General features: G+C 38.5%; 2 protein-coding genes across 2 annotated transcripts in view; one reads left to right on the forward strand and one right to left on the reverse strand.

Moving 5' to 3' along the window:
• Positions 1 to 24,998, forward strand: part of KCNS3 (potassium voltage-gated channel modifier subfamily S member 3) — a 444,844-nt gene that overhangs the window by 351,208 nt on the left and 68,638 nt on the right. The window lies entirely within an intron of this gene.
• On the reverse strand, positions 1,444 to 14,387 carry ZPAX (egg envelope component ZPAX). Its single transcript, XM_085218517.1, has 21 exons — positions 14,365 to 14,387; positions 14,098 to 14,150; positions 13,564 to 13,656; positions 12,135 to 12,262; positions 11,329 to 11,472; positions 10,732 to 10,815; positions 9,935 to 10,102; positions 9,770 to 9,866; positions 9,450 to 9,673; positions 8,354 to 8,507; positions 8,072 to 8,280; positions 7,870 to 7,987; positions 7,498 to 7,703; positions 6,964 to 7,081; positions 6,136 to 6,305; positions 5,323 to 5,396; positions 5,117 to 5,244; positions 3,995 to 4,184; positions 3,463 to 3,604; positions 3,122 to 3,218; positions 1,444 to 2,984 (listed from the first exon to the last, which is right to left on the reverse strand). Exons 1-21 carry the CDS (start codon positions 14,385 to 14,387, stop codon positions 2,818 to 2,820), a joined length of 2,787 nt encoding a protein of 928 aa, XP_085074643.1. The 3' UTR covers positions 1,444 to 2,817.

Raw genomic sequence — 24,998 nt, forward strand, 5'->3', positions numbered from 1 at the left:
TAATGATTATAACAAAGAACAAAACAAGTGTACCAAAATTAATTGAGCTGTAAACAAACATCAGTTTTCTTACCTTCCAAAATTTGGTTAAGAGTAAGGTGTTGTTGCTTTAAGAAACTAAAGCAGCAGTTTCAAGAACAGTAGTCATGCAATTGATAATAAAGTACAGTAAAAATGAAAAAACTATTTCTATCAGGAGCCAGATAGAGCTAGCTATAGCATTGACTTACTGCCATTTATTTCAAGTGGAAATATCTGTCTGCAGTAGGCTTCCAGTATTGTTTTATTTTCTTATAAAAACAAATTACACCAGACTTCTCTTTTCCTCTAGACTTTTATCATTCACCTGTTGAAATTGCAGGAGACATAAAGCATAAACAAATAAGATTGATCTCCTTTCAACTTGTGTTAACAAGGATATAAAAATAACATCCCAAATACCAGGGGGAAAGTATGTGGTCATAAAAAATCCACTTGAAAGGCAAAGAGGTGTTGAATCAACACTTGAAGAGGATATATATTTTTTTTAGATATATAAAACCAGGAAGGCAGTTAAATAGTTTTAGTATAAACAGGCATCTCTGAGGTAGAGAGAGTACTGTCATGTCTTCTTCAAATTCAATATTTTGCTGATATTGAAATAGATTGTCTCACACTGTTGAAAAATCTGACAAAGTTTACTCGAAACCTTTCCATGGTTGAAATAGGAATCTCATCAATTTTCAGTAAAGACCACTAATCTATTAACATCTCTCATTGTGCAAGACGGTACTAAGCAGAGTTTAAGAAAGACTAAAGAGTAGAAACAAAGTTTAGACTTGGCATTATTTAGCTTTTCAACATCTCTTAAATCCCTGGTAACAGGAAAGAACAAGATATTCACTAATCCTGGGGAATGAACAACCCATAGATGAAAGATTGTAAATACTGTTTTCTGTTAAGTGATTTTCCTTTTGTGTCTTGGTTTGAAGAAAAAGACTGTAAAACTCAGCAAGCCACAGCAGAGACAGAGTTAACAATATGTTGAAATAGACTACCCTACCTTATGCTTAGTACTCACATTAGTTCCTAGTTATTACATGTTTCCCCCCAGCTCCTGCACTCCTGGAGATGAACGTAGTTCAACATCCTCAAGGCAGCCTACTGTTAAAACACCATCATGGCAGATGAAAATTGCAGATCCATCTGGAGAAAACACTGCATACTACTCTTATTTCTTAGGAGAAACTCAGCATGATATAGAGATATATAGGGACATCACTATACCACCTGTATAGAAACTAAACTGGAACCTATTAGACACAAAACCCTAGCAAGTATATCATGGATGTGCCTTGTGAATTCACTGGATTGTACCCACAGACTCAGGAATAGATGACACTTAACAACTGGGTTAACATAGGAGAAATAATCACTAAACACAAAGTAAATGGTCTGTCAAGCTTGTGCTTTGCCTTTCCTTTTATTCTCTTATTGAAGAACAAGATGCACATTTCAGTGTCATTCATCTGGCACAACAGTAAGCTGTAAGTAAGCAGCAGTAAAGTAAGACTCCTCCTGCATTGTAGCAGTCTCCATAGGAAAACAGTCTTGAGGCACTTTATATGTCGTTCATCAGGAAGCCTACACATCTTTTATTGTCCTTTCTAGCAAAAGAATCTATCAGCTACATATAAACCTAACAAGAAATTGTAAGATTGACAAGATTTACAAACATGAGCTCTAAGTTACAGCACAAACTGGTTTAATGAGGCCACTGCATAGGTATTACAACAGAGCTACAAATCCTTTATTCATTGTTTTTCTTCACAAGGTACAAACAGATTCATGAAATAGCTTCTTGCTCAAGGTGGCTTTCACAGAAATCCCCTACAGTAGAATTCAATTTAATAAAGTTAAAAAGCAAACCGCATTTTATACTCATTGTTGTAGATTTAGCCCTAAGCAATAATGATTCATGCCAAGCAACATCTTTCCTTACAACAGGAAAATAGAGTACTGAATCTGAATGGTTTTCATGGCTCTGTTCAGATGCAGAGAAAAAAAGACCCTTTTCTTCCCACTAAAAAAAAAGGACAAGGTAATCTAACAGGAACTCCTAATATAAAGAAGAACCCTCAACACTTTGTAGATAGAGTTTAGTAATAGTTGTTACGATAATACACCAAGTCTCCACTAAAAGCTTATCTTCCTCTAGAGTGGCAGAGTTACTGGTGCAATCTGTGACTGATTCTTCCCCACTCCAAGGAAAGCAACAACTTGACATTGCAGAGCCACAGCCCTCCACAGCTCACAGATATTCTGTCAGTTGCCACTACCGGATCAAATATGGTCATGCTCACCTTGCTTCAGAAAGGCTTACTGATATTAAGCTCCCTGCAACACTTAATTCATCTTAAGTCTTTAAAAAGAACAACAACCCACCACAAATGACTGACTTGATGCCTGCTGCTACCATCATCCCTCTGCTCTGAAACAGATGTTTACAACTGCAGTATGACTAGAAGAGTTTCAGAAATGTTTGCTGGTAAGACTAGGTCAGATGCAAGTCACACACAAAAAAATACAACTTCAAAGCTCTAGAGAAACACAAGAGAGGAGCACACTGAAGTTTACTAAGAGATTACATCAATGTTTGTTTAGCTGACCTTTTTCCTCATAGGCACTGAGAATGTATTTTCCTGGCAAATATTTTTAAGATGCCCTTCCTTGTAAGTCCGGGCAAACTACTCAGCTAAAGGCCCCAGTTAGGGGCCTTTTAACTGCAACTTTATGGAACTAAGCAGTCCTTGGATATTTCCTCAGAAATCTGTGCGTTCACCTACAGGGAAGAGAGAAATGCCTCATGTTAAAACCACAGTACGCTTGGTATATCAGTAATGTGATCTGAGAGCAATACCAACCTTTTCTGACTGTTTTTTCCTTTCTAATAAGCACTGCTCCAGATGACACTTGCCCCTGTGGATGGGGTTCTGCACTGCGGTCTAGTGAGACATTTCAGTTTTAATATTCTGTACAGCACTCACCAGGAAGAGTCTGCCAATTGACAAAACTCCAAACAGCATACAGTGAGCTGCTGAACAAGCTCCAGGAACAACTTGAGAAATACCAGTTTTCTTACCAAGGCGATGTGTCCCAGGATTGCATCTCCTCTGACAAATTATATCTGAAGGCAGTGGTGTAGTGCTGCAGATCACAACACTGCAGTGGAAATATAACTACAAGAAAAAAAAAAATATTGCAGCATGTACAGTAAAAATTGGATACACAGACTCCAAATAAGATTAAGTGAATGCTATTGTATGGCTAGGCTAGTCTTTATGTACTACTCCTAGGATTATGCCTTGAAGGCAGGTAGCAGCCTCCAACAGTGTCTGGCTAACTGAACTCCTCTACAGCATTTGTTGCATGAACTGCTCTACACATTGGGATTGCCAACATGACGAAAAAGAGATTTCTCACCTGCATTTGTAATAGAGTTGTGCCTTGTACAAAGGTGAACACCGTCACTTCAAATCTCTTGAAGTGCTGAGGGAATTTTACTCTATGGCTGTAATTAACTTCATGGGAGACTGTTTTGTAAGAGTCCTCACTATTTTCACACCTTTTGGAAAAAAATAAAAGAAAGCAAACATAATCCAAGCCTTCATTTCAGTAAGTTCCTTCCACAAGCTATGGATGTGAAATGCCAGAGAACTTGTTTTCCTCAGAGCACAGCAGTATGGACAGAGCCCCTCGCATTCAGGGTTCCTGCCTTTGGCCATGGTAATAGTTGCTTCTTAGATGTTCATTAGCGATAGCTAGAAGCACCTGGTACTTTTGACACCAAAAGCCATAGCTGGTGCGCAGGTACCTTCATGTATTTTGACAGATACAGAGTCAGGACAGAGGAAACCTTTCTAGGCAACTTCTAACCTTTTCCCCATTCCTTCTAGTTAAGGTTAGGGGCCTTGTGCTGAACAGTCATCAGCCACGAGAAGGATGCTCTTCTTACCCGTTTATGAAGATTGGCCATTGTGGAAGACTGTCTTGGCTTCGAGAGTTGGTAGCCCAACAGTCTTCCAAGTTTAGTTCCAGTCTTGGGTCCGCAGGCTGGAGCAGCTCAACTTCGAAGTACAGTGCCTCCCTCAGATATTTTACCACAGGATATTCTAGTTCCCGATAGGGCTCAGAATAGGATTTCTCTAGAAGAGATGTTAGAGTTTCCTCTTTACAGAATAAACATTCACCAATTTCAAGTCACTATTTTTGCATCATCATTCACTCTGATATATTATCGGAACTGGAAGAGTATTTAAGTGTCAGCAAATAGGGCGGTGATGGCAGACAAAATAAGAATTAGTGAAGAAAGAGATCAGAGGATCCAGACAAGGAAGAGACACTTCCTTCTGTAAGATCTACTGCAATGAGATGTTTATTCAAAACTATTTCTAGAAAAGCACTGAAAAATAAGAGCAGAGCCATTCCAATCAGGGTGGTAGTTTTGTTCAGGCTTCAGTTGCCTCCTCTGCCAGGAGGTTACCATGTTGCATTATTGTAGAATCATAGAATGCCCTGGGTTGAAAAGGACCACAGTGATCATCTAATTTCAACCCCCCTGGTCACCAACCACCAGACCAGGCTGCCCAGAGCCACATCCAGCCTGGCCTTGAGTGCCTCCAGGGATGGGGCATCCACAGCCTCCTTGGGCAACCTGTTCCAGTGTGTCACCACTCTCTGTATGAAAAACTTCCTCCTAAGCTGCATTGATACAGCTTCCTTCTTTGACACAGCACTGGTCACAATAACCATAACCTAAATTCCTCTGCTTAGCTACACTTTAAGGGTCGATACAGAGATAAACCAACATCACAACCAGTACACAAGATAACATGACTACCCCAGCAGAAAACCCACATCTTGGTTGCACATGATATGATTGACTGTAGATCCCTGGCCATTTGTTACATTCTGGAGCCTTCAAGAAGTCTTTCACTTTGCCCTTGGCGTTATTCAAAAGCAACCTAGACATGGTCTTGGGCACTGAGTAACCCCGTTGAAGCAAAGTTGAACAAGATGACAATCAGCAGCTTTTCCAACCCTTTCCTTCATAAAAAAACTTGATCAGAAAAGTTACCTTTAAAAAGCTTCAGTGAGAGATCTAAAGAGCCAAAACCTGGCTTAATACTCGATGGAAAGTTCTTCTTATTTTCATACTTGACCTCAGCTGAGTGCTTGATTGTGTAAACACATATAAACTTTAATCTGAGGGAAAACACTCTGGATTAGATTTTAGAAATTAAAATCACCTTTGACAATCTCCTTCTAGGGAACAGTACTTACTGGTATACTGGTATATCGTTTCCAGGTCTGAAATAGAGTACATCATTTTCATATGTTATAGATCTGCTGTTGAACTGAAACATACATATTGTTACAAACAAGACAGTTACTTTAGAACTGCCTTTTTTACTCCCCAAACACAATACCCACATCTCTACACTTGCCTGGCAATGTGGCAGAGTGCTCTGAGCAGGGTGCACTTAGAAATATCAAGAAACTAATGGCCAAAAATCTTGTACTCACTAAGCTAAAGCTAGTAACAGCAAAAGTCATGATAAAGAAGACCCAATCAACCAACACCTTGAATGACTTACAAGCCCAGAAATAAGTACGTTGGGCCTGAGATCAGAGTTCAGTTGATTCTGTTAGCAGAATTTGTACCTAGCATTCACAGAATTAAGTTGCATTAGTTGCAACTGGAATTTTAACATTAGATCTTTTGTTCTTTTTCTCTCTATTTTCTACTTACATAAATTAAGTCTTAGTCTAGGCATTCATTAGTGATTACTAATCAGCTTCTACAAGGAAGCTGAGTATATATTGACAACATAAGCTCACATTCAAGTCTGCTACAGTCTTACAGTCAACAGTGTCAAACTAAGTTCTGTTTCAGAAAGCATTTCTGGCTCTAAAAATTGTTTTCACTAAAAAATTATACCTAACTGAATTTTGCATTCTCAGAAATGAAGTGTATGTATACTGCTTTTCAGAAGTGACCACTTGTCAGCTGCAACCTTCTTGCAGCTTCTGAATCTCTGCCATTTCTAGTGCTAAACCTATCCCCATAGGAAGTAAATATTACTAAGCCCTTACCTTTCTACTTGTTCCACATGTGTTCACATTGAATTTAAAGGTTGCAGTCTTCTTTGTCACTAGACTGGGTTTACACTGTTTGTCTCTTAAGACAAGCAGGCTGGTGTCCAGATCTGCAAGTCTTACTAATTTTATTGCAGTAATTACCACAGTGCCATTGGGAAGGCACTCTGAAAGAGAAAAGTATATTTTTCAGTACAAATCAGGTTACAGAATAAAGGAGCTGGAAGGCTACACTGAAGTTCTTTACGGACTTGCTAGCAAGGCTTTTGGTAGCTCATGAGAGCAAACATTTGAGCAAGACTTTCATACTAAGTTTTAATTTTCTTTAGCATTTTTACTGTGTGTAATACATGGAATAGTGATGATTTCACATGCTTATTCTTAGAAAGCCTCCTCTCACCAAAAGATTTTTCTAGCCAATATATTTCAGCACAGTCAATCCAGATGAGTATGTTTCTCAATGAAGAGTTTATAAGCTGACCCCCCCTCAAGGCCTATCTTCATAATCATGACAAAAAACAAACAACAAAAAAGGCCCCAAGCAAGCCCAAACCCTTCTGAGAAATGTTTTTACTTTGGATGTGAGAGAGCAAGAAGATTTTGACTCCTTCACAAAATCCAGACCCAACAGGATAGCCTCTCCACACTGTAATTTCACTTGTCTTGTAGCATATTACTTGGCATAAGATTTGACAGGCAGATAAGGTATCACAGAAGCATAAATACTATAAGCCTTTAAAACCGTGTAGGTTTGTGATTACTTATGCAACTCAACGAATAGCATTTAGGAGCTAAGACCCAGTGCGTTAGAAGTAAAGTTCTTACGAATTAGCTCCGAAGGTGGAAATCTGCAGGAAATCGAGAAGTCCTTCTTATTAGCCAAGGTGATGCCATCCTTCAAGGTTAAGTGAAGTGAAGCCATTACACCAGAAATATGAATATCCTAGGGATGATACAGATTAAACAAGAGAATGAAGATCCACTACTTTTCTAGAAATACTCAGACAGCAGATTATCACAAGCCAAAGGTAATGGTCCTTGATCAAAACCACATCCACAAGAGATGTTTTTATTTTAATCCAGAGACAGACACAAAGAGCTTTTTCAGTAGTTTTACAATACAACTTAAATGTCATTGCCTGTACAATTTCCATTAAAATGTTGTTCAGCCTTTAAGTGGTTGTAAAGTGCTTTTCTTGGCTGTAAAGCATTCTTCCAGAGTAGAAAATGCCCTCCATTAATTATTTGAAGGCTATCCCAAATGGATGCTTTATTTTTATCTACAAGGACATTGTATCATATAAATATCTCATAGATGATAGAACATGTATTTTAATTGATGCAGACTAGTAACCTTACCTTATAGTCCACAAGGGAGGAAAGGAAAGGGACAGAGATAGTCAAGTGAGTGCCATTGTCATTCAGGCTATAGTGGTATTTCTGGGCAATCTCTGGCATCAGAAGCTGATCTGAGATGAAGGGCAGCCAGTTTTGGTCCACATTCCCATGGGTGACAATGAGATGGAAGTCATCCTCATCACAATATCCCCTTGCACTAGGTAGTACTGTAATACAGTTAAGAGTCAGCCAACGTGCTTGCTACTATCAGAGTTTAAAAGAGCTATTAGCACTGGCAGCATCACTGGCTGAATGTAGCCTAGTTAACAGCTGAGTTTATCAGGCTAGTTGCAGCCAGATAAAGACAGTCTTGCTCAGGTTCCACTAGCTTACCAGCATCCTTAACAGCAGACACTGTTACGATGGGGACAGCAAATGTGTCACTTGTTGGAAGGATGATGAACTTCAGAGTGAAATTGAGTGTGTATTCTCTTGTGTCATCAGTTACGTACTAGGAAAATCATATTTAGAAGAAACACTGAGTGATACAATTTCTACACCATGGTATACTGCAGTGCATACTCTTCGTACACACCTCTTTCTTAATGCCTAGTGCATCAAATGAGACTTGTATGACATAGATTTTGCTTCCATTAGGATATTGAATCTCATATGTTAAATATCCATGCTGAGTAGCTTCAGGTACAGTTACAGCTGTCCCCTCAATGGTCAAGTTCACAAGCTCCACATCCAGGAGAAACATTCCCACTGTAACATTCATTAGCCTTGCACTCAGATTGGAGTCTGAAAATGCATAAACCAACATTATTCTCCTATGAGTATCAAAACCTTCAGTAAACAGTGTTAAGCTACTTACTGTTAGTTACAGCAAGTTCTGCTTGTTCAAATGGTGTTTCTATTTCCTTGATGATGGTATACTTGGTTAGTCCCCATTTATTATCCTCCCACTGGTGTTCCAAGAACAGGTTGATGGAGTATATTGTCCCATGCTTTCCACTGCTCACAGAAGTCTGCAATTTCATAATCAACACCCTTCAATAGAATATGACTCTACATTACAATCAAAGTCGTACCATAACATTACAGAATCTGCTAGAACTATAGTTCCAAATAAGTGTCCTCCTCTGCTCTGTGAGGCCACTTTTATGCTTGGAATTTTGGGAAAAAAAAAAAAATTAAAAAAAACAATCAACACCTGTGAGGAGCTGACCTCTTATGCGGTGCTTCCTATATCACTATTACAGGCAGTAGTTCTCTAAAGTCTGGATTCACAGGATACTCAAGAGACTATCTTCTAAAGTCATCCCCCACCTGTTACTTCCAAAGAAGCAGGGGACTGTTTAATCAGGGAAATGGCTCCTCCTTCAACTTCTCTAAAGCTCAGTTGTTGTAGCATTTGCTCAGGACTCAGTTCATTTCAGGGAACTACTAGATTTAGAGCTACAGTCTCAAGGCATCCCAATATCACATGATCTTGTAAACAAATCATGTGCTCTTATTCTCTTCTGTGTGCTCTTTTTGTAAAATATGATAAGATCTACATGTTTTATAGCTTTGGAGTGTGACAAGGACCGCAAAGCCAAAGCTCTATGTTAACATGAGGCAGGAGACAAATCAATATTCCTTGTTAGTAAGAGTCTTCACAATGCAATGCATACAAGAGCTATTTGTACCTCACATTTCCCCTTTTTTCCTCCTTTCCTTACTTCTTCCCCTCCCTTATCACTTGGAAGGAACAGAATGAAGACTTATTCCTGCCCAGGAAAACAAGATGCACCACTGTTCTATCACTATTTGAATACTATATATCACAATCCTATGATCACCACAAAAAATGAAAATCCTGAAAAAAGACCAAACTACCAAAAACAACAACAACAACAAAAAAAAACACCACACACAAAAATGACTAGACAGAAAATCCACTTTGCCTGCCATCCAACATGACTAACCTTGTAAGAGCCACCTTCTGCACCAATAGGTATCTTCATTGTAATTGTATTTAAGTCATTAGATAACACATATTTCCTGAAGGCCATTTCTTCAGCAGAGAGTTTGCGTAGATTCACACCAGCTTCAACAAGCACATCCTTAAAGCCAGTTGCTCCAGCACAGAGTGCTTGAGAATATTTTGGAACAGTCCAGATGATTGTTTTGTTAATGTAATTCACACCATCTTAGGGACAAGATAAGAAAGCTGTCAGCTCATTACTGTAGTTGCAAGCCAGATTCTGTATATTTAAGCAGTGGGGTAAGGTACCAGGTTTCTCACCTACAGGACATGCCAAAGCAGTATCTACCATCAGGATCATCCACTGCTGTTTGTAAAATGTACTTGATCTCACTGCAGAAAAGGTAATTCCCTGAGCCTGCAGAAAGAGATCTCATTAGACTTGTACAATCTGACAGCTTCCTGGGTTGGAGGCAGTGTACCAACCTTGACCAGCTGAATTTGTGCAGTATTATATGGCACTCGCAGCAGAATTCTGGTTTCTGTGGTGTTGAGTCCATAGCCAGCCCTCCAAGCATCACTTACAAGCAGAGCTCTTTTTTCTTCTGGTTGATGAAACACTATCTGCCATACTGAGGCTTCCCCTTCTTTTGCCTACCCAGAGAAATTCATTAACAGCTTGAACAAGCTCTTTAAAGTGAGTCATTTACTACATGGGATGATTTATTGTATTCAGCTGCCCAGCAGTTCTGTTGCCTTATTCTAAGTGCTGGTCATGTGATAGCCCTTAAGCTTTGCCTTGCTTAGCCTCTTACACAAAGAAAGATTTCTGTATCAGGAGTAAAAAACAGATAAAGAACAGGGGGGAAAAAAAACCAAGACACAACAAAAACCAGACATCCCTTCTGGTTTGAAGATAGATGATGGGGCAGGATATTGGCAGCACTACTGCTCTGAAATTATAGGGTCTAAGGAGAAAAAAGCCTATCTGCAGCTCATTCCTGGGCCAGAAAGTCTTAGAGATTGTGTTGCACACACTCTTGTCAGGGAAAACGTGACTTTTAAACTGAGAAACTTGTCTCCATTTCTTCCTTGGAGATTAGGCCTGCAGCTTTCTATATTTCTAATGTGGAATACCTCTTTCCTAAAAACCAGTTGGTAAAGGAGCTCCTCCTACTGAAGTGTTCCTTTGAAAAGGACAATTTATACTGTGTGGACACTGAACGATGGTAGTGTTAGAAGTAGCACCAGCTTTTACTAGCAAGAAAAAACCTGCTTTTTACCTCTGGATAAGGAAGAATCCAATCCTCAGGTTCATTCAAAATGATATCCTTCTCAATTTGGAGAATATCTCTCTGGACAGAAACCTGAATAGAAAAAGGCACTCTAAGTATTGGTGGCACTTTTTTCCTTGTGTCTTGATTTCAGCTTACCTATTACCTAGTTTTAGTGTTTTCACTTCTATTTAAAGCCAGGAAATTATTTTGGAGAGGACAACAGGAGTCAAAAGAGTTCTTCCCTCCAGAGTTCTCCCCAGCAAACTTAGTAGGTATACTTTCTGAAGGAAATTTCCATTTCAGTTGTTTTAACACGTTTTGAAATAATATCCAGCAAGTTCAACCCATTAGCTTAACCTCTTGAATACTGTTTCACACCTTTTTTGGCTATTAACACCATTCATAACATATATAGACATAACATAAATGCATCACTAAGCTCAAGGTGTACGCTAATGGTTTCACCAGTTAACCTTTCATAGTGAGATACACTCTGTTTCTAGTACTCATTCCTATCATTTGATCTGCTTCCAAATGCAGCATCTTCTAATATTCACCTCCTCGCCTCAAGGTATTTTACCATAAAACACTTCCAATGCTTACTTCCATGTAGTTGGTTTCACATACTAACTCTCTTGGACTCCATGGGCCGTAAGGGCAACTTGCACTTTTCAGATGAGTTGTAGCATTTTTCATATCAGAAGTATGGGACACTTTGATTTGTACAGTTAACGTGAACACATCTTTCTGCATGGACACAGGAAACACATGTTAAATTGGTTTTTCCAAGCAGGACATTAGCTCTTCTTGTGACCTAACTCAGGAAATCCACCCATCAGACTTTCCACAAAAGAGTAACTCCATTGCTGAGATATTGTTTTCTACTTGGTTAACTATATACCTTGTACACATGGAGGTGCATAACCATATAGCCACACTAATACAATGGGGAGGAGCTTCAGCCTTCCATATAGCTTCAGAGCTTGACAGGAGAAAACACATCCCAAGACGTACCTGCTCTTGTGTTTTACAGCATAGCAGCAGTGGGCATGGAACACATGCAGAGAAACTTTTGAGATTAACCATTACACCATCTCAGACACAAAACACTAAAGCAGAGCAGAACAACAGCCAGATGGAATTCTGTGTTTTTATCCAGGAAAAGGCAGTTGTTCTTCAAGGGCATGTGATGTGCTTCTTCCTATGCTCATGTGTGCTATTATGTAGTACATTTGGACGTCAGTACCAAGGATTATTTTCAGACCTCTGGACACATTGAGGGGAATTAAATAATTTTCTGCTAGTCTATGTTCAACACACTACAACCCCTCAATAAACACCTACTAATAATTGCTTCATCTTCCACCTAGAGGTTATTCACAACAGCACTGCATCTTGATTTGACTTACCTCCAAGTGAGAATGACAACTTAGCGCAGAAGCACGAAATACAATGCTAGTCCTGCTGCTGTAAGTTATTGAGTAGCCACACTGAGATGCCAGGGCCTCATCTAGCTCCCAGGTTATGCCAGATCGGTCTACGAGCAATTAGTTGAGATCAGCATTAATTAGTATAATTTCTCTGTGGGCTCTCAGAAACCTACCCTTGCCCCTAGGGTTGAGCTGTCTTAGATCATCTATGGCCTGACTACATACCATGTAGTCAGATTTGAGAGAATTGCAGATAAAATTCTGCAAGGAAGTATACAGAAAGGGAAGTAGGGTAAGATTACAAACAGACTAGGACAGGAAACACTAGTAGCTGAAGGGCCAAAGATAATAAATAACCAGTATGGCAGGATGTGAAATCCTAAAGGGAGAGAAAGTCTGGGTAAATACAGAACAGACAGATCAGTGTCAGAGTTGTCATGGTTGACTGACAGTGACAGTTTGCAGTATCAGGGTGCTGTTCCAGGGCTGGCACAGCTCCATATTTCTCTCTAAAGCCTTCTTGGCCAATGGAGACTCTTCAGGAATCTTAACCAGGACAACAGACACACTAATGCTTAGATCAAGTCTCTCAGTCTACAGAGCTATGAAGTAATTATTTTTGACTAAAAATATGATATTTTCAATCTGTACATACCTCAAATGCAGAGTCTGTTTACATATGGGTGAAGATGCTTAAGCACAGAAACATACAGTAAGAAGGATCTGACATAATTGTAATGTTCTTGAAAAATGGATACTGTGTAATTGACTGCACCTAGTCAGACAACTAACGAGCACTAAAAGCTAATTCATCAGGTGAAAGATTACACAAATTTAGCCTTAATTTCTATTGTTCTCAACTTATCCCACTTTGACCTTCTAGTACACTCTGTGGCATTTCTCACTTGAAAGTATCACTTGTTGATTACTAAGCATCTGTGCCAGAGAAGGCACAGATAGTTTCCCTGCTTCATTAAGAACTTACACCCATCTACTGGGTCTGTGAGTTATAAGCAAGAAAGTGGGTGACTGTCAGTGCAAAACCAATAACATAGTACCAGCTAAGGCTACTGCATTTTGAGAATAGGATATGTGGTGACTAGATAAAATGTGTGTACCAGAAACAATATCCATCGGCATCAACATGCCAACAGCTACCATATTTTCCTACAGAGTGTTCAATATCAGTCCAATAGCAGTCATGATTAGACTTGATAGTAAGTTATAACTTTACAAGGCTATAATTTACACAAAAATAAAGGTAGCTTTAAAAACAAGAAATAACTTACTTCCACAACTCTATTAGCTTAATATGATCCTGCAAATTCTAGTGTAGGAAGAACTCAAATGATTTTAAAGACTCCACCATTTACATTTCCCCTCTCTAATTTCTTCTGTGTCAACTTACCAACAGCAGAAAAAGATAAATATTTATCCTTAAAATGTTCCATACTCAGGGTTAAATGCAAAAAATTCTTCAAGCACTCTGAAGTCATAAGTCCTGTATTGAAGGCATTGAAAGACAGAAATACAGAATTAAAGACAAGAAATAGAAACCCTCTACTTCCCACACAGTTTTGTATCAGAAATTATCTCTCTGTATCTTCTAACAAGAGATATTAGATTTAAAAACAAAACACAAAAACAAGAACAAAGAAACAAAATCAGTGAAGAAGTCACCAACTAGTATTTCCAACACAGCCATGAACATGTATTCCAATAGTAATTGTAACTGATGAGCTGACACTACCACTTTGAACAGCCAGTGATGGAAACAGGATTCCGCAAAAGGGTCAAGAGAGAAAAGTTTGCTGCCCTAAACTGAACTTTTAAACAGGAACAGAATAAAACAAGAAAGACAAGAAAGTCTCTAATCTATTAAAAGGAAAATGAAAAATGATAATAGAAATTTTTAGGTAAATGCTACTCACAGCAGTATTACCTGATGCCACTTGGGTCCATGTTGTAGAGATGAGTATTCCTATTAATAATAACCTGCATGAAAAAAAAAAAAAAAAATAAGGATTAGCAGAATCTACAAGATTTTGTGCTCAGAAACATAAGCCTAGATGTTAGAATTACAAGTCTAGATACTGGAAAATAAGATTGCCTTGGTTACCACTGGAAAGTTAGGTATAACAAAGAAGCAGCTCACAACACTGATGCCTTGAGGAAAACAGTTAACATTTAACTACCATGCAATTCTCACCTCAGCACCAGACCCAACTTCATTATGCACTTGCTTTGCCTCAGTATTCTTTCTGCTAACAGTCATAAGATAAAAATTTCTACCATCAGCTTTCCACAAAACTAAAAGATTCTTGTCTTCACCATCTTAAGAGGAAAGGCTGCCCTTTTTACAGTGGTGAAAATCATTTTCAGCTGTGTCCTCCTAATTACAAACCTATAACTCATGTCATCTGCTCTTTTGTTTTGTTGATTAAAACCATTTCTATCTAGGCTCCTTTGGCTCTTAGCTGCAGGTTTCTGTGTGGTGGTGGAGGGAGCATTTGGGTAAGAAGTGCTGTTCTGGTAGAATATGACAATTTATTGTTTCTGAGTTGCTTCGTTTTTGCTTTGTTTTCTCTGTGGAGAAGCTTTGATGGCCTTTCCTGGAGAACTGAAATTACCTCTGGACAGATGTGTAAAGTGTAGCTTTAAGGCAGTAGATATAATAAAGAAAGAAGGGACTCTTGACTGTTGAAGTCATTGGTTGCAACTAGTGTTGTAGGTAGTATATAGCAGAATCTGATGGATATCTCAAACCAAAACACAGAATGGTTTGGACCTGAAGATCATCTATTTTCAATTGTTCTGCAGTGGGCAAGGGATACCTCCTGCTGGATTTTGTTATTCAAAGCCCTACCCAACCTGGCCTTGAACATCTCCAGGGATGGGGCATCCATAGCTTCTCTGGGCAGCCTGTGCCAAAGCTGAGTGCCCCCTCAGTAAAGAATTTCTTCTGAACTATCAGACTTGGTGACCTGTAGCACTCTTAAATCAGAAATAATTCCTATTAGTGGTGGTCAGCCAGTTTTGGGAAAATTTCACCAAAACTGTGGAAGAGTGGGTCTGACTGCAAGCAGATCAGAAATGAGGATGCTGCATTTGCTGCTTGCTGAAGGCAGAGAAGTTAAACTGTGGTTTTGGGTCCAGATGGCTATGTGGGTGCACCATCACCACTTTGGGTGCATTCGGATCACTGTGGGTGATGCATGGATTTGTGACACCTCTGGGACTGATGAGCTGAGATGCTGGTGGCCAGAATGTAACCAGCTTGTGTGTTACTACAGCAGTATTAATAGCATAAAGGATAATAAATCCATCACTGCTTGATTACTGCATGTAATTGAGTGCAGTAATTCAGCATTCCTTGTCTTCAAGAACAGCCATCATTTAATCCAGCGGTCAGTCATTCTGTGCAGATAGATTCCTAACTGCTAGAGTCAGAGTTCCCCTGTGGCATTTCTCATTTCTCCCCTTTTGTGGTCAAAATTCTGCTTTGATTTCCCTACTTCTTTGGGCGTTATTTCCCTATTTTCTTTCTGTACTTTCAAATAACTTTACTGGGAATAAAGAATACTGACTTTGTAACACTCTCCGAGAGGTGAGACGTGCAAAAAAACCCTCTCTCTATTACGTATTTTATATGGGGATGCTTTTGTCTTAGGTTTATGCTGTGACAGTTCGGTTTTGCTCCTTCCTCCGCACACGTGAAGGCAGAGGACAGAGCTGCAGGGCTTGTAATTAACAACAGCATCCTGGAGAGGGAGCCTGAGACCCTCCTATGGGGATGCTCTGCTCTGCTCCGTTGGGCGGCTGCACCTTCTTCAACGTTTGTTCAGCGTTTGTTCTTAAAACAAATAACTATTGATCAAGGTCGTTTTAGACAAATGGATGCATTTATTCTGAAGCTAATTGTTGCAGCTATCCTTACTGCGCCACTTCAAAAGTATTAAAAAGATAATAAAGTCAAATGTAAAAACAAAGTTTAGCTACACCTCAGGTTTATCACAGAAATACTGAAAGCATTACCCATCTAGGTCACTTGCACAGTTTCTGTCTGATTGTTCCATTCTTCTTTTTTTCTCTGGTTTTACCATTCAACTATAGATTAATTTCCAATGATATTTACCTCTCTGTTTATTTATTTATTTTAAATTTCTTTTGTTATGTAGCACTCCTGTCTTAATTTGTAATTGTGACTCTGGGCAATAAAGCAGCACGTATGAATCCAAGATTATCTATTCCTAGTCAAACCTAAATTGTCAGCTGACTTAATTAAAAAGGAAGACATTTTGTCTGTCACAATTTTTATTTCTAACAATTTGAAATCAAGAAGACTTTACTCAAACTCTACGGCCAAAACCTTCAAGAATGACAAAGTTTTCCTTCTGGCACTTTCATTAGTATCAGGGTAAGAACAGGAAGAAGTTACTTCCTGGGATAACTACTGTGTGCAAATAAGTGAGTTTAATTTGCCAGTATCAGCGTGGCTTAGCGTTACCAGCATGCTGCCTGGTAACTGATAGTTCTCCCACAGCAGGCAGTGACTGAGCTGTAGGGTGTTCATATAGTGTCAAGACACTTGTGTTAAGAAGATCTTAATGACTATCTGTCTGTTCAGTTTAGTAGGGCTATATGCTAACTGTTCTTCGAAAGCTGTTTTGACTTCTCATTTTGAAGGCAAAAATACATGATAAATAAAATCCATCTAACAGTACTTCTCGTATTAGATAATAGATAATTCATTGTTGATAGGAATAATAAAACCAAGATTTTGAGGTCTCACCCACGTAAAATGTCCACCAGAAAAATTATTGCTCATTTTCTTTGCAGGGTTACAATGTAAAATAATATTTATTCAATGTAGTACCCTATCTGTCTCGCCCTATATCCTCGTCCCACCATGAATCTGTTCCTAGACAGTGTGTTTAAGTGCTAGGCTAATTCAAAATTTTTCCATGTAAAAATAGATAAATAAATAAATATATGGGGAGATAGAAAGTATGCATTTCATCTGTTAGCACTAACTGCAAGAACAGACACATTAGATAGAAAGAGGCCATTAACCAGAACTTAGCAACTTAGCCTGGGCTATCTCTGCTGCAAGATATTCCTCCTCTGGGAATATGAATGATTTCCTAAATCATCACTGACTTGATTTTCTGCTAGGCACAGTCCTGCTCTGGGAGTACAGTACAGTTCAGATCCCCAGAGAGCCAGTAGCCATCTGTCTCAGAGCTATGGGCAGCTTTCTTGGGTCTCCCCCCTGTATGGAGCAGTACTTATGGCTGTCAGTTTAGCTGACAACTCACAGATTAAACAAGGGACTGGCAGGTTTAAAAGAAGAAATGTTCCTAATTAAAGTTGTATAAGTCATGCTATGGTAGTCCTTTATTCTCTGAATAGGGTACAGGAAGGAGATTTGAAACAAGCCTCCCCCCAGGAGTGTCAACCATGACCTTGTGAAGAACATAGTGTTTTGCACACACAGCACTCACAGTATTAGGAGATAGGCATGAAAGAGCTCAGATCTGGGACCCATGTCCTGGAGAATCCAGTGAAAGGAGGTCTTTAGTGAGCAAAGGTTCTTAGAAAAAAGATTAGACTACCACTTCAGTTATAGTTTATCATAGAATCATGGAATGGTTTGGGTTGGAAGGAACACTTAAGCTCCTCCAGTTCCAGCCCCCTGTTATAGGCAGGGACACCTCCCTCTAAACCAGGTTGCTCACAGTCCCATCCAGCCTGGCCTTGAATGCTTCCAGGGAGGGGGCATCCACAGCCTCTCTGGTCAGCCTGTTGCAGTATCTCAACCTACCCTTAGTGGGGTACTACTTAGCAGTAGTCTAAACCTATCCTTTTCCTGTTTAAAGCCATGCTTCCACCTCATCTTCTTCCTGCTGTGCTTTCTGAGTGTCATGTCCTTCAGTGTGGTGGCTCAAGGGCAGTGCATGTCTTCCTCTGAACCAGGACCATAACCCATGCAGTTAGGGGTGAGAGTTCCTATAATTGGGAATATCATTTCAACTGTTTGGCTGCATCAAATCGGCTCAATAGAAATGAAGTGAATTAAGACAAAGAGATACATCAGGAAGTAATCTGGTCCTTAAAGTCCAGTTAAAATTTGAGGATAGGAATTTATGTGCAGTGGAGAATAGTTCTGTGGAAGTATCTGGAACCAAATGGAAAGCAATTTAGATTACTGTGATAGTACAAAAGCGCTTTGAGTAGACAATTTAAGACATCTGTCCGTAGTCCAGACATCTGCGTGCAATGAATACTGCTTTCAAGCAAGCTCTTTATTTATCATTTCGTGATGTCCATTAATAATTGCTGCCCCTGTACAACCCTTTCTTTGTCTACACATAGTTACTTGACATCACTAATAAACAAGGAAAGAATTACTTGTTCTTGAATTGAAAATGCAATCTGTGACTTAGTTCTATTTCAAATGTAGGCAACAGATTTTTTTCTTCCCTCCCATTCTCCCCCTTTGTCTGCATTTGAAGATGTTATTGCACTTTTATATTCCTCAAAGTAATGGACACATAAACTAGCTCCTGTCATGCAGATGGGTCACACAAATAAAATCCTCTTGTATTTTTAGCTCATTTTTGTGGTGATGAAGAGCCTGAAATGCTCAGATCTATGGTCAGAAGCCAGGCTTCTCTTTAGACAGACATATAGATTTCTCTTCCGTGGTCACTTCAAATATTAATAGTCACTATTTTACTCCTTTGTAGTCCAATCTTTCCTCATTTTTAAGTAAAGCTTTTGAGATCTTACAATATCATTTATTTATCAGAAAGTAAGTCTTAGTGTTACAAGAATGACATCAATTTTCTTTAATGCAAGACTATGCACTAGTCTGAATTAGAATCTGTAGCAACAGAAGTATCAAGCAAAAATAGTGTTAACTTCAGCAAATAAACAGATTTGTTCTGTTTAAATAATCCCACATGATGTCTTATTAGCAGTCAAACTAAAGCACTACAGAACCAAGAGAACTCTTTTCAGAGTATCTTTATAAAATCGGATTTGTAAGTCTAATTGTAATTTATTTAAATGCAATTTTATGCTTGTTATTGAAGTATCTAAGGTTTTGTGCTGCAGTCTTGAATGGATAATAACCTGATCCTATTTTATTTCAGTGGCCTTTGGATTGGACTCCCAGAACCTGGGGGACGAGGTTCTCTTGTTGCTCAGCATAAAGCAAACAGAAATTTATTTAAGATTGGTATACTTATAAATTTGGGAGCATGTTCAATTGCATCAATGTTTGATTACATTGCTCTGCTCGTAGAACTCCATATTGCCTTTTGGGGAAGAAGGTAAGTTCAACTTCAGGTTGCACATCTAGTCTCCCCAGAGCTGGTAGTCATCCAGTGCTAAGTTAAAGGTCTCACAACACTTTCTATAACAGCTGGGGAGCAACTTTGTCTTTTTGAGAAATATATATATATATTTTTTTCTGTGGAAACAGATTGTAATTGTAAAGATCATGAAAGATATGGAGAAGGTAACTTGGAATATCAGCATTTTGCATGATGAATTGTATAAGGAAATACCAGTCGATCTGTCATACTATGGAGAATGCTTTGTGGATAAGGTGAATGAAGCAAAACAGAACGGACAAAACCTCCATTTCATCTCCACAGCAGTTTGTGGAAAAAGCAGTGCCAATGAAAAGCCATGCCAGCTCTTCCAAACCCTCTTTCACTGAAGTGTTAAGCAAGATTAAAAAAAAAGGTTGTAAATTACTCATATACTACAGAATATGTGTGCCAAAGGGCCATGTAAACATGGAAGATTGAGTGTTACTATAGATACACTATTCTAGATACAATAAATCTGGATTTACATAGTTCAGTGACTGCAGGGAAAGCTGGCCCTAGTCAAAGTATTTTACAGAAAAGGGAGAAGTTTGTGGCATAAGAAGATGCTGTTCGTATCTTTTTGGTGCTTCTTATACTCCGACTGATTCTGCAGTAAAGGCCATGGACACTTGGTAGTTTGGCAGTTAGTATTGGCAAGTTTTAATGCAGGTGCTTTTGTCATCTTGCTGAAAGGATTTACTCTACAGTAATGAACAACAAAAGTTCATTAAAAGTGTCAGGGAGATGATGTGTTCCCAGGAAAGATTATGGATATGGTTTAGTGGGGAAATATTGATGGTGGGTGAATGGTTGGACTGGATGATCTTGGAGGATTTTTCTAACCTTGGTAATTTTGTGATTCTAAATCCCCTTTATGTAACACTAACTGGGACAGCTATAAGCCATTCAGGCATAACAACTTATCCTCTCTGACGACTGTTTTGATTTGATTTGTTTGATTTATATGCTGTTTTGCTTCTTAATTTCACTTTGCTGACGAAAAAGAATTATTTGCTAGGATTTCAGACTTTGAGTCTAGTAAAAAATTCAGAAATTGATCCTTATGATTTTAAGTGAAAGCTTGATATTTTCTACAGAAGATGCTAAGAGTTCTTTTTGCCTCCGATTTTAAAGTAGGTACAGAAACAGATTCTTTTTGAAGACACAGCAATTTATCAAACTGTTGACTGCAAGATTATGATCTTACTCTCATCACATAAAATTAGAAATTGTTCTTTTGAAATCATTAAAAACATAAATTGAAGGGAACCTCATTCAATGGATTTTTTTTTCTGCATGTTTCGTTTTTTAAAGAGCAGCACTCTGCTGTCATTAGAGAAGTACTGATGAAGCTTTTAAAACTGTTTGTCAGCTTAATAATACTGCATCCACAGGATGTCCCAGGACTGCTTTTAGTGATCCTGTGCATAGCAAGTGTCTGCAAAGCAGTTTGCTTCAAAATCCTTTGCAATCTCTTTATAGCACAAGACTAGGAAGACAACACCAGTGTTGATTTTCTATGGAGGAAGCATTATGTGCTTTGAATGTCTTCTGCTCCTCAAGGCAATGAGTGTTGTCTTTCCCTCTTGCAATGCAAAGAGCAGGGAGTGGCATTTCAATAAAAATTACTAAATATCAATCAATAAAAATTAATATTAATTAAAACAGATTCTTCTGCATCTACTTCAAGACAGATATCTAGGAAAGTACAAGTACTACAGGGATCATCTAGCAAATTTTCATATACCTGCAGGGGTCAAAAATCTCAGGTTTTTGCACTGTGTTAAAACCTTCATAATTAATCCAGGTAAATATTTTCCAAGCCCGGTACCATTTATTACATTTTTACAAGGAGGTGCTGCAGTGCCGTGAAGCCTAAGACCACTATGGGATTTATATATCCCTCCACTGAGCAATCAGGTTACTCCATAGCTGCTTTATAATCAGCCCATCTGTTCCTATTTGATTTACTTGCAGCTGTATCCTGAAAATCTCAGGACTGGGAAAAAATTTAGGAGTCTATAAATCCATATATTTGTCTCCACTATTGCAGGCAATCCTCTATACAATCATTTTCATGGGCTGATTAAAATCCTCTCCAAAACAATAATTTGCTTACTTCCCCAGACTCCCTAGTGAAAGAATGTTCCAGGTCTTTACTTCTTTGATGTCTGGAAATACTCTAAATTTTATCCAGAGTTCTTGAGCAGTTTATATTGATTTATTCTGTACTAGTACAACTTGAGCTTAAATTACACTTATTTTTATTTCTCATTTTTAAAGGGAGAAATCATGCTCACTATTAGTCTTCATTTTATAGACCGAAGCATCTGTTCCTTTCTCCTTCCATCTCTTAGGCTTGGCTCTCTACTCATCTGAACATTTAAGTAGCATCTATTCCATTTTGACGTATCTTTCTGTATTATGGGTGATCTGAACTGACTGTAGATGAGGTTTCACTGGCATATATATATGCTGATGCAAATGCTTCTCTATCTGTACTGAAAATATTTTTGTTAGTTTTTATGGCTATGTTTATGGGTCATCATCATCCTGTGACTACTTATTGTGATGACATCTTTCTCTGTTCTCACTACTGATAGTGATGAGCAGATGGATTCAGTAAAAAGCACATCTCCTTGGTGAGTCTGAACTGCTGGATGTGAAACGGTTCCCAACTCTACACAGTACAAAACTTCTTATCACATTATACCTTGTTAATACAGCTGTATGGAATGGAGCTTGCTTACACTCAACAAACTTCAAGAGCGAGCAGAGAAGCATCACAAGAAAGGTACGTGCAGTATGTATGTAAATGTAAGCCAGTTTCATGTGTTTTTAACAACCAACACAGGCTGTGCTGCTTAATCATTTTTGCTGGGCATTGGACTTGAGATGAGTTCTAAGCTAGGGTTTCAAAGATATTTATGTTCTGGGTTCAGACAGATTTTTAGGTAGAAACCATAGCGCTTGCCTAGCATAATGCAACACACTGCTGTTAGACAGAAAATTAGATAATAGCCCAAAAAGGCTTTGGCAAAGCTGTGCTTTAGAGCTTATAGCAACAGAGGGTAAAATATCCCACTTCATGTTTAAGATACATGGGAAAAAACACCCATCGCTGACAAAAAAGTGTCCTAGCTTATTATTTTAGACTGAAGACCTAATCTTGGGAGGGACACAAATGGGTGACCTTCATATCATTGCACAAAATACACTACCTCTAGAGCTGAAAGATGTCTGTATGGACATTCTTTGGAATTTATATAACAATTGCACCAATGGTTTGCATCCATAGGTTCTTTAGATTATGACTATTCCAAAATGTGAACAGAGTTCTGAGCTTTAAGTGCACTATTTTTCCCAAACACATTAAATAAACACAGGACAGTAATGAAGAAGCTCCTTCATACTCTCCAAAGATTTTATTTGGCTAACCCAGACCAACAAGAATTATATAGCTGCTTTCATTATTCATTAGAAGAGCATGGTGGAATGCTTTCAGATGTAAATACCCTTACATCTCAATAATCAGAGCTATATGCCTATATAGCTGTATTGATTGCTGGCTCGTTTTTCTCTGAAGTCTTGAAGGAAATCCTTGCAATTCTATCTTTTACCCACACAGCTGGTGACTGATGGCAAGTCAGAGCAATGGACATGTCAAGGACTTCAGAGCTGAGCAGAGATGCAAAGTAAGGACAAATTCTAAAAAGGTAAGAAAACTAAGTTGAACTAGAAGTATTGCAGATTTGAAAAAGAGCAATAAATTTAGACATGCTATAACTTTCATGTTGTTCCATTCATTTTAATACTACTTCACCTTTCAAACTCTATTTTTCAGTTTATTTTCTCTATAGCCCTGTCTGTATTATCCAATCTTCAGGATTTTTTCCTTTGTGCTTGATTGTGTCACAACAACCAAAAGAAAATTATGTGCCTGCTCTGGGACAGTCTCAGTAACACTGAATAGTAGTAGAGATGAAAACTAAGAAGAAACACAGCGAAGGAGAAATAAGAAGCAAAGGGAAGAGAAACAAGACTGAAGAGAAACAACAACAACACAACAAAGTAACAAAAAAAAGAACCCCAAACAATGTTTTTATAATTCTCCTTCATCTTAAGGAAAAAAAAAAAAACAACCAACCATGAAACACCACCAATAACCACCAAAACCAACCAATCTAATCCCCTTCCCAAAGACAGACAAACAGAAAAACTCCAACAAAAATAACCCAAAGCTCTTTATAAACCTGTAGAAGAAATGAAAAGATTATATATGGTCTTCACCATTCTTTACAGACATTCTTCTCACTTGAAATAGCTACGCTTTTTCCCATTCATTTTTTAAAAAGGAATAGCATTGTAAAGCTCAGTGAATTTCTTGTAAGCAAGAATTCATCTGTGACAGACAAGCCAGATTATGTATCCACTGTGTAATTTCTGTATTAATAGGCTGTGTAATGATAGCTGCCACAATCAAAACTTCCATGTGAGTTGTCATTTATACATATGGCCCTACTTCTGACCTATTCTACCAGAGGTCACATTGTAATTTCAGATTAAGTTAGGAAGAATACCAGGAATTTCCTGTCTATCTCAATGAACAGTAATTCAATGAACTTGCAGTCCATCACTTCATGTCAAACAAGCTTCTGTATTAATATGTTTTCAAAACATATGGAAAAATGCACTTTCCAGAAATGGAAGATGCTTCAAGTACACATACGTCTGAATTCTCTTCCTAAGACATGTGTCTTACAATAGCACAGTAACTTATGAGAAGCTTGGAGAGATAAATTTCTTCCTTCTGCTAGACTGAAGGCCTGGGATGGTTCACATACTCCTAGAAACAATTATAGATACTTTTAAATTGAAATGTTAGCAGTGTTCCCCTCTGACCACTGCTGAAATCAGCACTCAAAACAGCAAAACCTCTGGAGTTCCAAATTCTGGTTCTGCAGCAGATGATGTATCATTTCCTCAAGTCACAGCCTCACAAATTTTTAAAATTTTATTTTTTGTTATCACTGGAAATATGCAATTAATGAATTGAAGGAGCTGCATTGCACCATATGATGCTGTTTTCTCAAAGAGTTTGTCTGCTCAAACTAAATAGCAGAAGTTATAAATACACACTGATTTTCTTAAATCACAGGATTGTAGGCAGCACCCAGACTGGGGACACAAGCACAGAAATGCTCTGTTCCCAATCTACCTCTCCATAAAGATGATGTAAAAATATCATACAACTCTAGTTCCTCTGATTGGTATGAGCAGGAGGACCAAATCTCTGTGGGTATAAATGCAAACCACACACAGAACTCAGTGGAAGGAAACAATCTGCATCCAACTGGGGTGGCTAATGAAATCTGAAGTCCTGCACTCAAAAACATGATGGCCAATAGGAGAGTGATAAGCTGTGATCTGTAGGGGTTCTTGTGCAGCAAATGGGAATCCT

This window comes from Meleagris gallopavo, chromosome 2 (assembly GCF_905368555.1).
Source record: "Meleagris gallopavo chromosome 2, MGAL_WU_HG_1.1, whole genome shotgun sequence".
In the NCBI taxonomy this organism is placed as follows: Eukaryota; Metazoa; Chordata; class Aves; order Galliformes; family Phasianidae; genus Meleagris; species Meleagris gallopavo.